Raw genomic sequence first — 17,210 nt, 5'->3', positions numbered from 1 at the left:
ATTATATACAAAAAGTCATAATTATAGGAGAAATATGCATTACTTAAGATAATCCAAGCACTATTCGGCCTAAATGTAACAGAGATTAGAAGGAAAAAAAACACCAGGTATTTTAACCTTTAGTCCTTCATTAGTGAGTTAGTGTAGAGACAAATTCCTTGTAGAAAAGTCAATGGTTTTATACTGAAACAGGCAGGGAGCAGGACTTGAACCCTCGACCTTCTAGGCCGAAGTCCAGCGCGCTATGGACCGTTCCGTGACAGCAGGCTCGAGCGACAGAGTCGGTATCCGCGCCTATAACCCCAGGGTCGTTACACTAGGATTATTTTGGTTGGCATTGGATCCAGACCAGAAAACATCACACACGGACCACAAAGCATTGCACAACCCCGGTGTTTATATCCCGTGGGCTTCACTTGTATTGCAACAGCGACCTCAAATAGATACTTTGTACATACTCCATTCAAAGACGCGTCATGCACTGGGGGCGCATTCATTACGTCGATTCTGTTGTAAAAAAAACTAAAAAACATTTCTTAAACGGAAGCAACCCGGGAAGGAACATACCTGAATTTCTCAAATTGAAAATGTGTCGTTTTTTAAAAGTTGCACAACGTTTTATTTTGCATCTGTTTGGGACAAATGATTACACTCCGGAGTGTAGTCTTTGCCGACGTCATTTCTGTGCGACGTTGTTGTCGCTCCACTTCGCGCTCAGACGGAGGGTTTGGTAAGGCGGAACATCAAGTGTAAGTCAAGTGTACGGTGTTATTGTCTCTACGCTCCATTTTTATTGCAATGTTGTGCTCTGAAAAATGACTACAATTATTTGAATTAGGGGCTTGGAGAGTATTTTTTAGTTCAACGTTAGCCGATGCTTAGCTATAACTTCCTGACTAACGTTAACCACTGATGAGACATTGTTGCGGCTTGTTTTCTTAAAAAAAACACCGTTTGACGAGTTGATACAGATACAATGACCGCTTTTGATTTGTAACGTTAGCCATATCTACCAGCTTGTAACGGGTAAACTGGCTAGAATTGGGATCTGTCTGTGGCAACATGAGAAAGTGAAATCACCTGTCCAAAAATGACACACAGCCCCCATCTTCCTGGAAAAAATGATGCTTTCAAAGCCTACACGACACCATTGATTATTCATTAGGGTTCCATGATTTCCAAACTGAACAGAAATGATCTGTTATCATCAACTATTGACCTTTGTTGATATATGTTGTAGGGTGTATGTATAGGTGTTTCTGTGGACGGTAGTGTATCTGCTGCAGCATGGAGTCTGTGCCAGAGCCCAGGTCTGTCAGACGTTCCCCTCGCACGTCAAATTCGCCGGACTACAACGCAGCCAAAGTAAGATATACCAGAGAATAAGAGTCTGTCGACATGTCCGTGATAAGAAGTGAATAGAGCTAGCCACCATCTTTAAGTAGACTCACTGCAGCTCACTCTTGACTGTAGGCTGTATCAGGGATGGCTAACAACAGAGATCCTATTAAATTACCAAGAGGAGCTATGTCATAAACACTCAAGGTTCCAGAATGGGGGTGAAAATGGCAGCCATTTTGGTCAGGTAGAAGTCCAAACCAGTCTAATAGGAATGAATGGCAGTAGAGGCATAATCCAGATATTTTTTTTTTCTTATATAGGAAAATAAAACAAAGGCACGTGATATATCAGACATAGGTTAACATAATCATTATCAACATCAAATATTATCATATAATCATAAATGCAGTTTTATAAGGGGTTTATACATGTTTTCTGTATAAATAGCCTCTAACATATATGTAAACAGACCATAAATGTCTCCATTTTTTACATTTTCCTGGGAAACTGGAAGTGCTATTATATGATACAATATCAGTTGCATTTACATCTTGTCTAAGTCCCATCAACTAATTTTATTCAGTTCCAGGCTGTTGATTGACAGCATTTGTTTGAATGGAATGTCGGCATATTGGCAGTTAATTAGAAATAAATAATGGGGTCATTCCTCTAAAACTGACTGGCTACGCTAGCTAACAAACATACAGTGCAGATAAGTTCTTCAAGTACATTATTTTACACTATCTTATCACAGTACTGGTAACACCATCGTTGACCAACTCCCTGTCCAACATGGCTGACTTTTGGACCATCATAGGAAGGTTCAAAACCATTCTAGTATTCTAAAACCCTCATTCTCGGTGACCCAACTGGCTGTGTAAGCTTTAACCTTACATAAACACACGTGATTCAACCGATCAAGGACCTGAGAAGCAGCAGACTACTAGAATCAGGTGTGTTAAAGCAGGGTTGCAACAACATTCTGCACTTCCAATAGCTCTTCAGGAGGAGGGCTTGTCACCCCTGCCACAGATAAACCAGTTAGATGTGATGCCGTAGTCATTGCTTTTGTTCCAAACGGTACCCTATTGCCTATGCAGTGCTTTTGACCAGGGCTCATAGGATCCTGGCCGACAGTAGTGCACTATAAAGGGATTAATGTGCTATTTAAGACACAGCTGTGGCTGTTAATGATCACCGTGTTGATGGTGGAGTTTGATCACGTTGAGAGATACCTTTAGACTCCCTGAAAGCTGTTGTTCCACACACAGACATTCACTTTACAAGACAGGGTCATTTCTTCAAACATCTTCAGTCTGTTTTTCACTCTTAATGGTCTCCTAATCACTTGGGAGAGTTATTTTACTGGGACAACGACAACAGTCTTCATGATTGCCTAACCTCTGTCTGTTACTCACCTCTGCCTCAGAAGGAGAGTGGCAAGACCCGGAAGAAGACGAGCAACCTGCAGGAGACTCGGAGGAGAGGAAGAATGGACAGAAGTAAAGGAGAAGAGGACATAGCCAATCAACTGGACAACCTGGTACACACTTTAGAGAGGAAATGAAATGTGGGAGAAAGAGTTTTACATTTGTCTAGTGAATCTAGAGAGGAAACAGTAAAACTAGAGAGGAAACAGTGGAGATGTAGAGGAAACAGTGAATCTAGAGATATGGAGAGGAAACAGTGAATCTAGAGAGGAAACAGTGAATCTAGAGAGGAAACAGTGATCTAGAGAGGAAACAGTGAATCTAGAGAGGAAACAGTGATCTGAATCTAGAGAGGAAACAGTGAATCTAGAGAGGAAACAGTGAATCTAGAGAGGAAACAGTGAATCTAGAGAGGAAACAGTGAATCTAGAGAGGAAACAGTGAATCTAGAGAGGAAACAGTGAATCTAGAGAGGAAACAGTGAATCTAGAGAGGAAACAGTTAATCTAGAGAGGAAACAGTTAATCCAGAGAGGAAACAGTATTCTAGAGAGATGGAGAGGAAACAGTGAATCTAGAGAGGAAACAGTGAATCTAGAGAGATGGAGAGGAAACAGTGATTCTAGAGAGGAAACAGTGAATCTAGAGAGATGGAGAGGTAACAGTAAATCTAGAGAGATGGAGAGGAAACAGTACATCTAGAGAGATGGAGAGGAAACAGTAAATCTAGAGAGATGGAGAGGAAACAGTACATCTAGAGAGGAAACAGTGAATCTAGAGAGATGGATAGGAAATAGTGGGATGGAGAGGAAACAGTGAATCTAGAGAGATGGAGAGGAAACAGTAAATCTAGAGAGATGGAGAGGAAACAGTGAATCTAGAGAGGAAACAGTGAATCTAGAGAGATGGAGAGGAAACAGTGAATCTAGAGAGGAAACAGTATTCTAGAGAGATGGAGAGGAAACAGTGAATCTAGAGAGGAAACAGTGAATCTAGAGAGATGGAGAGGAAACAGTGATTCTAGAGAGGAAACAGTGAATCTATAGAGATGGAGAGGTAACAGTAAATCTAGAGAGATGGAGAGGAAACAGTAAATCTAGAGAGATGGAGAGGAAACAGTAAATCTAGAGAGATGGAGAGGAAACAGTACATCTAGAGAGGAAACAGTGAATCTAGAGAGATGGATAGGAAATAGTGGGATGGAGAGGAAACAGTGAATCTAGAGAGATGGAGAGGAAACAGTGAATCTAGAGAGATGGAGAGGAAACAGTATATCTAGAGAGATGGAGAGGAAACAGTGAATCTAGAGAGATGGAGAGGAAACATTGAATCTAGAGAGATGGAGAGGAAACAGTGAATCTAGAGAGATGGAGAGGAAACAGTGATTCTAGAGAGATGGAGAGGAAACAGTAAATCTAGAGAGATGGAGAGGAAACAGTGTTCTGGAGAGGAAACAGTGATCTAGAGAGATGGAGAGGAAACAGTAAATCTAGAGAGATGGAGAGGAAACAGTGAATCTAGAGAGGAAACAGTGAATCTAGAGAGATGGAGAGGAAACAGTGATTCTAGAGAGGAAACAGTGATTCTAGAGAGGAAACAGTGAATCTAGAGAGATGGAGAGGAAACAGTACATCTAGAGAGATGGAGAGGAAACAGTAAATCTAGAGAGATGGAGAGGAAACAGTAAATCTAGAGAGATGGAGAGGAAACAGTGAATCTAGAGAGATGGAGAGGAAACAGTGAATCTAGAGAGATGGAGAGGAAACAGTAAATCTAGAGAGATGGAGAGGAAACAGTGAATCTAGAGAGATGGAGAGGAAACAGTAAATCTAGAGAGATGGAGAGGAAACTGAATCTAGAGAGATGGAGAGGTAACAGTGAATCTAGAGAGATGGAGAGGAAACAGTGAATCTAGAGAGGAAACAGTGAATCTAGAGAGATGGAGAGGAAACAGTGGGGATGGAGGGGAAACAGTGATTTTTAACATTTTAGGCTGTTTACATAATGTTTTCTGAACACATTATAACCTCATCACTCATTGTCTGCTAGTGCTGAGCGATTGACTTTCCCCTGTTATTAAACAACTAACTGACCGACGTGGTTCAATTACTTAACTTCCATTTACTTTTTAGTGTGAGCCGAAAACACGCCGTTTCTCTAGAGAGAAATCATGTCAAGAACCGTGTGGGGCGCTGGGCTGAAGTTAGTTGTAGTTTTCATGAAGCAAATATTCAGCAGAGTTCAGTGCAGAAACGTGGTAATTAACTACAATGACCATAATCCATTGCGCCTGTTCATTCCAGCTACGATCTATAGGTTAGATACACACAGGCCTTATGGACCGTATGAGAGAGGAATGTACACAACACAATGAGGAGAGAGAGGGATAGAGAGAGTTTGTGAAAGTATGCCTAGTAAACTGGTTTACTCAGACAGCTCTGCAGCATCCTTAATCAGGCTAGTTAGATAGGATGACTAGAGACAGTACGGGGAGAACAGAGATAACGTTAGATGGTAGAGATAATACATAGTTTAGTCAGACAGCTCTGCAGCATCCTTAGTCAGGCTAGTTAGATAGGATGACTAGAGACAGTACGGGGAGAACAGAGATAACGTTAGATGGTAGAGATAATACATAGTTTAGTCAGACAGCTCTGCAGCATCCTTAGTCAGGCTAGTTAGGATGACTCCAAACAGTACAGTACGGGGAGAACAGAGATGGTAGAGATAATAGACAGTTTAGTCAGACAGCTCTGCAGCATCCTTAATCAGGCTAGTTAGATAGGATGACTAGAGACAGTACAGTACGGGGAGAACAGAGATAACGTGAGATGGTAGAGATAATACATAGTTTAGTCAGACAGCTCTGCAGCATCCTTAGTCAGGCTAGTTAGATAGGATGCCTCCAGACAGTACAGTACGGGGAGAACAGAGATAACGTTAGATGGTAGAGATAATACATCGTTTAGCTGGCTGACTGCTACTGTCTGAGCAGAGATGAGATAACTTTAAGGAATCAAATAAAAACAAAGTAATATTACACAACTGAAATATGTTATTATTTAGTAATTGACTATTGATGTCTACCCAGTGTAGACCTGACAGAGCATCGTTTTGGGCTTTGGAATCAACATTTAAAAAGCTCTAAAATCATCATAACGTCATTATTTCATAATACATTTAATGTAAATATATATATATATAAAATAATCGAAAGCTTTATAGAAAACGGGTTATTTATTTATTTTAAAATTTTTAAAATTTTATTTTTTTATTTTATTTTTTCCAAATCTGAAACCGACCTCAAAAGGCACTTTATCGCTCAGCACTAATGGCTATTGTTGTCGTGTGTGCTCATGTGTTGTCGTGTGTACTCATGTGTTGTTGTGTGTACTCATGTGTTGTCGTGTGTACTCATGTGTTGTTGTGTGTACTCATGTGTTGTCGTGTGTGCTCATGTGTTGTCGTGTGTGCTCATGTGTTGTCGTGTGTACTCATGTGTTGTCGTGTGTACTCATGTGTTGTCGTGTGTGCTCATGTGTTGTCGTGTGTGCTCATGTGTTGTCGTGTGTGCTCATGTGTTGTCGTGTGTACTCATGTGTTGTCGTGTGTACTCATGTGTTGTCGTGTGTGCTCATGTGTTGTCGTGTGTACTCATGTGTTGTCGTGTGTACTCATGTGTTGTCGTGTGTGCTCATGTGTTGTCGTGTGTGCTCATGTGTTGTCGTGTGTGCTCATGTGTTGTCGTGTGTACTCATGTGTTGTCGTGTGTGCTCATGTGTTGTCGTGTGTGCTCATGTGTTGTCGTGTGTACTCATGTGTTGTCGTGTGTGCTCATGTGTTGTCGTGTGTACTCATGTGTTGTCGTGTGTACTCATGTGTTGTCGTGTGTGCTCATGTGTTGTCGTGTGTGCTCATGTGTTGTCGTGTGTGCTCATGTGTTGTCGTGTGTACTCATGTGTTGTCGTGTGTACTCATGTGTTGTCGTGTGTACTCATGTGTTGTCGTGTGTGCTCATGTGTTGTCGTGTGTACTCATGTGTTGTCGTGTGTGCTCATGTGTTGTCGTGTGTGCTCATGTGTTGTCGTGTGTGCTCATGTGTTGTCGTGTGTGCTCATGTGTTGTCGTGTGTACTCATGTGTTGTTGTGTGTACTCATGTGTTGTCGTGTGTGCTCATGTGTTGTCGTGTGTGCTCATGTGTTGTCGTGTGTGCTCATGTGTTTTTGATGTGTAGGATCTACGTAACGAGGCTTCAGCCACAGGGACTGGGCTGGTGTTTGACAGCGTGTTCACACACCATCGCTGTCTCTGGGATCCCAGGTGATTGTTTTCTGAACCCTGTTCGGTCTGTCTCCTTGCTGCTCCAGGTGGGTACACTCTATACAAAAGTATGTGGACACCCCCTTCAAATTTGTGGATTTGGCTATTTCAGCCACTGCATGAAATGGAGCACGAAGACATGCAATCTCCATAGACAAACATTGGCAGTAGAACGGCCTTACTGACTTACTCAGTGACTTTCAACGTGGCACCGTCAAAGGATTCCACCTCTCCAACAAGTCAGTTCAAAACAGCCCCAAACAGGTACCCCAAACTGGTACCCCAAACAACCCCAAACAGGTACCCCAAACAACCCCAAACAGGTACCTCAAACAACCCCATACAGGTACCCCAAACAACCTCAAACATGTACCCCAAACAACCTCAAACAGGAACCCCAAACAGGAACCCCAAACAGGAACCCCAAACAGGTACCCCAAACAACTCTAAACAGGTACCCCAAACAGGAACCCCAAACAGGTACCCCAAACAGGAACCCCAAACAGGTACCCCAAACAACCCCAAACAGGTACCCCAAACAACCCCAAACAACCCCAAACAGGAACCCCAAACAACCTCAAACCGGTACCCCAAACAGGTACCCCAAACAACCTCAAACAGGAACCCCAAACAACCCCAAACAACCTCAAACAGGTACCCCAAACAGGAACCCCAAACAGGTACCCCAAACAGGAACCCCAAACAGGTACCCCAAACAACCTCAAACAGGAACCTCAAACAGGAACCCCAAACAGGAACCCCAAACAGGTACCCCAAACAACCCAAAACAGGTACCGCTGTATTTAAGTTTGACCTCATTTCTGATTCTGTAATTAACCGACTGGTTATATTGAAGAGTGAATTGAGAAACGATTGTGTTGCTCTGCTTCCAGCCACCCAGAATGCCCAGAGAGAGTGAGCACTGTAATGGACACGGTGGAGAAACAGGGACTGCTGTCTCGCTGTGTTACAGTGGAGGTGAGGGATTAACACACACACACACACACAGTGGAGAAACAGGGACTGCTGTCTCACTGTGGTGAATTGATTGATTGATTGATTGATTGATGAATTGATAGATTGAAGTAAGGGGTAGTGGAGGAACAACAAAGTCTGGTCAGCAACATCTCAGGGACTGGTGTTTGTCCACCTATCTGACGTTGAGCAGGGCTGTTACATAATGTTAACATAAAGTAGTTAGACAGGAGATGGATTTTGTTGTCCTAGTAGTCAACGCTTCTCCACAGTACATTGATATTATAGGTATTGAACCGTTCACTGTAGGCTCACAAGTAGTCTCTCTCTCTCTCTCTCTCTCTCTCTCTCTCTCTCTCTCTCACCGTGTTGTCTCTCTCTCTCTCTCTCACCGTGTTGTCTCTCTCTCTCTCTCTCACCGTGTTGTCTCTCTCTCTCTCTCTCACCGTGTTGTCTCTCTCTCTCTCTCTCTCTCTCTCTCACCGTGTTGTCTCTCTCTCTCTCTCTCCACCGTGTTGTCTCTCTCTCTCTCACCGTGTTGTCTCTCTCTCTCTCTCACCGTGTTGTCTCTCTCTCTCACCGTGTTGTCTCTCTCTCTCTCACACCGTGTTGTCTCTCTCTCACCGTGTTGTCTCTCTCTCTCACCGTGTTGTCTCTCTCTCTCTCACCGTGTTGTCTCTCTCTCTCTCTCTCTCTCACCGTGTTGTCTCTCTCTCTCTCTCTCACCGTCTTGTCTCTCTCTCTCTCTCACCGTCTTGTCTCTCTCTCTCTCTCTCACCGTCTTGTCTCTCTCTCTCTCCACCGTCTTGTCTCTCTCTCTCTCTCACCGTCTTGTCTCTCTCTCTCTCATGTCTTGTCTCTCTCTCTCACGGTGTTGTCTCTCTTTCACTGTGTTGTCTTCTCTCTCTCACCGTGTTGTCCTCTCTCTCTCTCTCTCACCGTGTTGTCTCTCTCTCTCTTCACCGTGTTGTCTCTCTCTCTCTCTCACGGTGTTCTCTCTCTCTCCTCTCTCTCTCTCTCACGGTGTTCTCTCTCTCTCTCTCTCTCTCACCGTGTTGTCTCTCTCTCTCACCGTCTTGTCTCTCTCTCTCTCACCGTCTTGTCTCTCTCTCTCTCTCTCATCCGTCTTGTCTCTCTCTCTCTCATCTCTCACCGTCTTGTCTCTCTCTCTCTCTCACCGTCTTGTCTCTTCTCTCTCTCTCTCACCGTCTTGGTCTCTCTCTCTCTCTCTCCACCGTCTTGTCTCTCTCCTCTCTCTCACCGTCTTGTCTCTCTCTCTCACCGTCTTGTCTCTCTCTCTCTCACCGTCTTGTCTCTCTCTCTCTCACCGTCTTGTCTCTCTCTCTCTCTCCACCGTCTTGTCTCTCTCTCTCTCTCACCGTCTTGTCTCTCTCTCTCACCGTCTTGTCTCTCTCTCTCTCTCTCCCGTGTTCTCTCTCTCACCGTGTTGTCTCTCTCTCTCTCTCTCACCGTGTTGTCTCTCTCTCTCTCTCGCTCACCGTGTTGTTCTCTCTCTCTCTCTCACCGTCTCTCTCTCTTCTCAACCGTCTCGTTTTCTCTCTCTCTCTCTCACCGTCTTGGCTCTCTCTCTCACTGTCTTGTCTGTCTCTCTCTCTCTCTCACTGTCTTGTCTCTCTCTCTCTTCTCCTCTCTCTCTCTCACTGTCTTGTCTCTCTCTCACCGTGTGTCTCTCTCTCTCTCTCACCGTCTCTCTCCTTCCGTCTCGTTTCTCTCTCTCTCTCTCACCGTCTTGTCTCTCTCTCTCACTGTCTGTCTGTCTCACTCTCTCACCGCTCTTGTTCTCTCTCTCTCTCTCTCACTGTCTTGTCTGCTCTCTCTCTCTCTCTCACTGTCTTGTCTCTCTCTCACGTGTTGTCTCTCTCTCACCGTGTTGTCTCTCTCTCTCTCACCGTGTTGTTCTCTCTCTCTCTCTCTCTCTCTCTCTCACCGTTGTTGTCTCTCTCTCTCTCTCACGTCTTGTCTCTCTCTCTCTCTCACCGTCTTGTCTCTCTTCTCTCTCACCGTCTTGTCTCTCTCTCTCTCACCGTGTTGTCTCTCTCTCTCTCACCGTGTTCTCTCTCTCTCTCATCGTCTTGTCTCTCTCTCTCACGGTGTGTCTCTCTTTCACTGTGTTGTCTCTCTCTCTCACCGTGTGTCTCTCTCTCTCTCTCTCACCGTGTTGTCTCTCTCTCTCTCACGTGTTGCTTCTCTCTCTCTCTCGCTCTCTCTTCTCTCTCTCTTCTCTCCACGTGTTTATCTCTCTCTCTCTCTCTCACGGTGTTCTCTCTCTCTCTCTCTCTCTCACCAGTGTTGTCTCTCTCTCTCCCGTCTTGTCTCTCTCTCTCTCACCGTCTTGTCTCTCTCTCTCTCTCTCACCGTCTTGTCTCTCTCTCTCTCTCTCACGTCTGTCTCTCTCTCTCTCTCACCGTCTTGTCTCTCTCCTCTCTCACCGTCTTGTCTCTCTCTCTCTCACCGTCTTGTCTCTCTCTCTCTCTCTCACGTCTTGTCTCTCTCTCTCACCGTCTTGTCTCTCTCTCTCACCGTCTGTCTCTCTCTCTCACCGTCTTGTCTCTCTCTCTCTTCACCGTCTTGTCTCTCTCTCTCTCTCTCACCGTCTTGTCTCTCTCTCTCTTCACCGTCTTGTCTCTCTCTCTCACCGTTTGTCTCTCTCTCTCTCTCACCGTGTTCTCTCTCTCTCACCGTGTTGTCTCTCTCTCTCTCACCGTGTTGTCTCTCTCTCTCTCTCTCACCGTGTTTGTCTCTCTCTCTCTCTCACCGTCTTGTCTCTCTCTCTCTCTCACCGTCTTGTCTCTCTCTCTCTCTCACCGTCTTGTCTCTCTCTCTCTCACCGTGTTTGTCTCTCTCTCTCTCACCGTGTTCTCTCTCTCTCTCATCGTCTTGTCTCTCTCTCTCACGGTGTTGTCTCTCTTTCACTGTGTTGTCTCTCTCTCTCACCGTGTTGTCTCTCTCTCTCTCTCTCACCGTGTTGTCTCTCTCTCTCTCACCGTGTTGTCTCTCTCTCTCTCTCTCTCTCTCTCTCACGGTGTTCTCTCTCTCTCTCTCTCTCACGGTGTTCTCTCTCTCTCTCTCTCTCTCTCACCGTGTTGTCTCTCTCTCTCACCGTCTTGTCTTCTCTCTCTCTCTCACCGTCTTGTCTCTCTCTCTCTCTCACCGTCTTGTCTCTCTCTCTCTCTCACCGTCTTGTCTCTCTCTCTCTCTCACCGTCTTGTCTCTCTCTCTCTCTCTCACCGTCTTGTCTCTCTCTCTCACCGTCTTGTCTCTCTCTCTCACCGTCTTGTCTCTCTCTCTCTCACCGTCTTGTCTCTCTCTCTCTCTCTCACCGTCTTGTCTCTCTCTCTCTCTCACCGTGTTCTCTCTCTCTCACCGTGTTGTCTCTCTCTCTCTCTCTCACCGTGTTGTCTCTCTCTCTCTCTCGCTCACCGTGTTGTCTCTCTCTCTCTCTCACCGTCTCTCTCTCTCTCACCGTCTCGTTTCTCTCTCTCTCTCTCTCTCTCTCACCGTCTTGTCTCTCTCTCTCTCACTGTCTTGTCTGTCTCTCTCTCTCACCGTCTTGTCTCTCTCTCTCTCTCTCTCACTGTCTTGTCTCTCTCTCTCTCTCTCTCTCTCTCTCACTGTCTTGTCTCTCTCTCACCGTCTTGTCTCTCTCTCTCTCACCGTCTTGTCTCTCTCTCAGGCGAGGGCTGCGTCTAACGAAGAGCTGCACTTAGTTCACACGTAAGTCTCTTAGACCGCGTTTACACAAGTAGCCCCAATTCCAATATTTTTTTGTTCGCTAATTGGTCTTATTTTTTTTTTTCTAAAATAAAATTGGAACCAATCAGATCATTTCTGAAATAGATGTGTTGTTGTAATTGGTCAAAAGACCATTCGTGGACAAAAGATCAGAATTGCGCTGCCTGTGCCTTTTACATTGGATGTAGAATGCCAAGTAAAGATGTTTATATTTTCATGTGTTTGTTGTGTATCTAAACAGGAAGGAGCATGTAGAGATGCCGTTTATCATGTTTATTGTTCTATATTAACCGTGTTAAATGTATCTAACAGGAAGGAGTATGTAGATCTGATGAGGTCCACTCAGCGTATGGACGAAGACCAGCTGAAGACGCTGGCTGACTCCTATGACTCGGTCTACATCCACCCTGTGAGTAACTGTTTCATTCAAACACCGATGATGTCCAGAGTTGAGATAACTACAGGCAACTCCGTTAATCATTCATTGATGTCAGTGGGAGGCTTGCTAGAAAATGTGAGTTAAGAGTACAGATCTCGAGTCAGATTAGGCCCCTCTGTTGTTGAGTAATCAAGACCGTGGTGTCTCTCCCTCTCTCTGTCTCTCTATCTTCTCTCTCGCTTTCTTCTCTCTCCCCTGCCCCAGGAGTCATATACGTGTGCCAGTCTGGCTGTGGGCTCTGTTCTGCAGCTGGTTGATAAGGTCATGACCTCAGAGCTCCGGAATGGATTCTCTGTTGCTAGGTAAAATAATGATTTTTTGTAATGTATAAACGTGACACAGCTTAATCAGTCTGAGGATATTGTTTTAAACAGAAGTATGTAACATATTGAGTTGTGTTTTTTAATTGACTGTGTGTCCAGACCTCCAGGCCACCACGCCCAGGTCGACCAGATGAATGGCTACTGTATGTTTAATAATCTGGCCATCGCAGCGCGATACGCACAGACACGCCATCGAGTGGAACGGTGAGTCGCATCACTGATCGGTTGATTGGCTACTTTTTTAATTGTTTATTGGTTGATTGCAGAGTTCTGATTGGTTGATTGCAGAGTTCTGATTGGTTGATTGCAGAGTTCTGATTGGTTGATTGCAGAGTTCTGATTGGTTGATTGCAGAGTTCTGATTGGTTGATTGCAGAGTTTTGATTGGTTGATTGCAGAGTTCTGATAGTGGACTGGGATGTGCATCACGGCCAGGGGATCCAGTACATTTTCCAGGAGGATCCCAGGTAGGTAACACTTCTGTGTTGTTCATCTGAACCTCAGTGGCTACGGATACAGACTTTCTCTATCTCAATTTTCCAAGGCAAAAAATCTGGATATTTCTGTGTATGTGCAGGATTTATTTTTACGTAGCTGAGTGCCTTCATAATGGGAATGTTTGTTCAAATCGGCCGCAGGGTTGATATTTCAGCTGTTCAGAAACATGAGGCAGAGACATAGGCTACATCACCATGCTTCAGAACAGGGTGAGTAAAGAGAGAGCAGCAGCTACGTGGAGGGAGGGAGAGCAGCAGCTACGTGGAGGGAGGGAGAGAGAGAGCAGCAGCTACGTGGAGGGAGGGAGAGAGAGAGCAGCAGCTACGTGAAGGGAGGGAGAGAGAGAGCAGCAGCTACGTGAAGGGAGGGAGAGAGAGAGCAGCAGCTACGTGAAGGGAGGGAGAGAGAGAGCAGCAGCTACGTGAAGGGTGCGTAAAGAGAGAGCAGCAGCTACGTGGAGGGAGGGAGAGAGAGAGCAGCAGCTACGTGAAGGGAGAGAGAGAGAGAGCAGCAGCTACGTGGAGGGAGGGAGAGAGAGAGCAGCAGCTACGTGGAGGGAGGGAGAACAGCAGCTACGTGAAGGGAGAGAGAGAGAGAGAGCAGCAGCAGCTACGTGAAGGGAGGGAGAGAGAGAGCAGCAGCTATGTGGAGGGAGGGAGAACAGCAGCTACGTGAAGGGAGAGAGAGAGAGAGCAGCAGCTACGTGAAGGGAGAGGGAGGGAGAGCAGTAGCTACGTGAAGGGAGAGGGAGGGAGAGCAGTAGCTACGTGAAGGGAGGGAGAGCAGCAGCTACGTGAAGGGAGGGAGAGAGAGCAGCAGCTATGTGAAGGGAGGGAGAGAGAGAGCAGCAGCTATGTGAAGGGAGGGAGAGAGAGCAGCAGCTATGTGAAGGGAGAGGGAGGGAGAGCAGCAGCTATGTGAAGGGAGGGAGAGCAGCAGCTACGTGAAGGGAGGGAGAGAGAGAGCAGCAGCTATGTGAAGGAAGGGAGAGAGAGCAGCAGCTATGTGAAGGGAGGGAGAGAGAGAGCAGCAGCTATGTGAAGGGAGAGGGAGGGAGAGCAGTAGCTACGTGAAGGGAGGGGGAGGGAGAGCAGTAGCTATGTGAAGGGAGGGGGAGGGAGAGCAGTAGCTACGTGAAGGGAGGGAGAGAGAGAGCAGCAGCTATGTGAAGGGAGGGAGAGCAGCAGCTACGTGAAGGGAGGGAGAGAGAGAGCAGCAGCTATGTGAAGGGAGGGAGAGCAGCAGCTACGTGAAGGGAGGGAGAGAGAGCAGTAGCTACGTGAAGGGAGGGAGAGAGAGCAGTAGCTACGTGAAGGGAGGGAGAGAGAGCAGCAGCTATGTGAAGGGAGGGAGAGAGAGCAGCAGCTACGTGAAGGGAGGGGGAGGGAGAGCAGCAGCTATGTGAAGGGAGAGGGAGGGAGAGCAGTAGCTCTGTGAAGGGAGGGGGAGGGAGAGCAGTAGCTACGTGAAGGGAGGGGGAGGGAGAGCAGTAGCTACGTGAAGGGAGAGGGAGGGAGAGCAGTAGCTACGTGAAGGGAGGGGGAGGGAGAGCAGTAGCTACGTGAAGGGAGGGGGAGGGAGAGCAGTAGCTACGTGAAGGGAGGGGGAGGGAGAGCAGTAGCTACGTGAAGGGAGGGGGAGGGAGAGCAGTAGCTACGTGAAGGGAGAGGGAGGGAGAGCAGTAGCTACGTGAAGGGAGAGGGAGGGAGAGCAGTAGCTACGTGAAGGGGAGAGGGAGGGAGAGCAGTAGCTACGTGAAGGGAGGGAGAGCAGTAGCTACGTGAAGGGAGGGAGAGCTGCAGCTATGGGAAGTGAGGGAGAGCAGCAGCTACGTGAAGTGAGGGGGAGCAGCAGCTACGTGAAGTGAGGGGGAGCAGCAGCTACGTGAAGTGAGGGGGAGCAGCAGCTACGTGAAGTGAGGGGGAGCAGCAGCTACGTGAAGTGAGGGGGAGCAGCAGCTACGTGAAGTGAGGGGGAGCAGCAGCTACGTGAAGGGAGGGGGAGCAGCAGCTATGTGAAGGGAGGGGGAGCAGCAGCTACGTGAAGGGAGGGGGAGCAGCAGCTACGTGAAGGGAGGGGGAGCAGCAGCTACGTGAAGGGAGGGGGAGCAGCAGCTACGTGAAGGGAGGGGGAGCAGCAGCTACGTGAAGGGAGGGGGAGCAGCAGCTACGTGAAGGGAGGGGGAGCAGCAGCTACGTGAAGGGAGGGGGAGCAGCAGCTACGTGAAGGGAGGGGGAGCAGCAGCTACGTGAAGGGAGGTTGAGCAGCAGCTACGTGAAGGGAGGGAGAGCAGCAGCTACGTGAAGGGAGGGAGAGCAGCAGCTACGTGAAGGGAGGGAGAGCTGCAGCTACGTGAAGGGAGGGGGAGCAGCAGCTACGTGAAGGGAGGGGGAGCAGCAGCTACGTGAAGGGAGGGGGAGCAGCAGCTACGTGAAGGGAGGGGGAGCAGCAGCTACGTGAAGGGAGGGGGAGCAGCAGCTACGTGAAGGGAGGGGGAGCAGCAGCTACGTGAAGGGAGGGGGAGCAGCAGCTACGTGAAGGGAGGGGGAGCAGCAGCTACGTGAAGGGAGGGGGAGCAGCAGCTACGCGAAGGGAGGGGGAGCAGCAGCTACGCGAAGGGAGGGGGAGCAGCAGCTACGCGAAGGGAGGGGGAGCAGCAGCTACGCGAAGGGAGGGGGAGCAGCAGCTACGCGAAGGGAGGGGGAGCAGCAGCTACGCGAAGGGAGGGGGAGCAGCAGCTACGCGAAGGGAGGGGGAGCAGCAGCTACGCGAAGGGAGGGGGAGCAGCAGCTACGCGAAGGGAGGGGGAGCAGCAGCTACGCGAAGGGAGGGGGAGCAGCAGCTACGCGAAGGGAGGGGGAGCAGCAGCTACGCGAAGGGAGGGGGAGCAGCAGCTACGCGAAGGGAGGGGGAGCAGCAGCTACGCGAAGGGAGGGGGAGCAGCAGCTACGCGAAGGGAGGGGGAGCAGCAGCTACGCGAAGGAGGGGGAGCAGCAGCTACGCGAAGGGAGGGGGAGCAGAAAAAACTCTGTCATATGATGTGAGGAGAGGAGAGCAGTGATGTAATCTCCCCCCTCTTTCCCTCTCTTCTTCTCTCTCCTCTCCTCTCTCTCCTCTCTCTCTCTCCTCTCCTCTCTCCTCTTTCTCTTCTCTCCTCTCCTCTCTCCTCTCCTCTCTCTCTCTCCTCTTCTCTCTCTCTCCTCTCTCTCTCCTCTCTCTCCTCTCCTCTCTCTCCTCTCCTCTCTCTCTCCTCTCCTCTCTCTCTCTCCGGTCAGCGTTCTGTACTTCTCAGTCCACAGATATGAGGAGGGTTTGTTCTGGCCCCATCTGCCCGAGTCAGACAGCAGTGCTGTGGGCACCGGTTCTGGGGAGGGATACAACATCAACCTGCCCTGGAATAAGGTACTAGTTACTGGACTAGTTAAGCCTCATCTACCTCTGCTATCGTATTATCTCCTCAGTGTTTACCTTGTATTCTGTTTTCCTGATGTTGTTGTATCGAGGGTTGTTGTATCGAGGGTTGTTTTCCTAATGTTGTTGTATCGAGGGTTGTTTTCCTGATGTTGTTGTATCGAGGGTTGTTTTCCTGATGTTGTTGTATCGAGGGTTGTTTTCCTAATGTTGTTGTATCTAGGGTTGTTTTCCTAATGTTGTCGTATCGAGGGTTGTTTTCCTAATGTTGTTGTATCGAGGGTTGTTTTCCTAATGTTGTTGTATTGAGGGTTGTTTTCCTAATGTTGTTGTATCGAGGGTTGTTTTCCTAATGTTGTTGTATCGAGGAGTTGTTTTCCTAATGTTGTCGTATTGATACTTTATCTAGTAGTTTGTAAAATATGGTGACATTGAGGTCTGTTCTTTCCCTTTGCTCGACAGATTGGAATGAAAGATGCAGACTACGTTGCCGCATTCCAGCAGCTTCTTTTGCCTGTAGCCTATGAGGTATAGTCGTTGAGATGGTTGTTAGACTTCCTCAATCGTTTGGGTTTTATATAACGTAATAGAACACAGAACATTCGAACAATGTTCTTAGAAGAATAGGAACATTCGAACGATGTTCTTAGAAGAATAGGAACATTCGGACGATGTTCTTAGAAGAATAGGAACATTCGGACGATGTTCTTAGAAGAATAG

At 47.5% G+C, this 17,210-nt stretch overlaps 1 protein-coding gene across 1 annotated transcript in view; it reads left to right on the top strand.

The window, feature by feature from the left end:
• The first annotated feature begins 627 nt into the window (after positions 1-627).
• The window catches only part of hdac6 (histone deacetylase 6), a 41,268-nt gene continuing 24,685 nt past the window's right edge, over positions 628-17,210 (top strand). Inside the window, 12 exon segments of the mRNA XM_031794861.1 lie at positions 628-749; positions 1,241-1,365; positions 2,771-2,884; positions 7,006-7,091; positions 7,985-8,069; positions 11,761-11,801; positions 12,132-12,228; positions 12,463-12,560; positions 12,681-12,785; positions 12,980-13,048; positions 16,355-16,481; positions 16,953-17,018. Coding sequence (XP_031650721.1) covers positions 1,288-1,365; positions 2,771-2,884; positions 7,006-7,091; positions 7,985-8,069; positions 11,761-11,801; positions 12,132-12,228; positions 12,463-12,560; positions 12,681-12,785; positions 12,980-13,048; positions 16,355-16,481; positions 16,953-17,018 — 966 coding nt within the window. The 5' untranslated portion in view covers positions 628-749; positions 1,241-1,287.

This window comes from Oncorhynchus kisutch, linkage group LG17, assembly GCF_002021735.2.
Source record: "Oncorhynchus kisutch isolate 150728-3 linkage group LG17, Okis_V2, whole genome shotgun sequence".
Classification (NCBI taxonomy): domain Eukaryota; kingdom Metazoa; phylum Chordata; class Actinopteri; order Salmoniformes; family Salmonidae; genus Oncorhynchus; species Oncorhynchus kisutch.
This window is presented reverse-complemented; position numbering and strand designations above follow the sequence as displayed.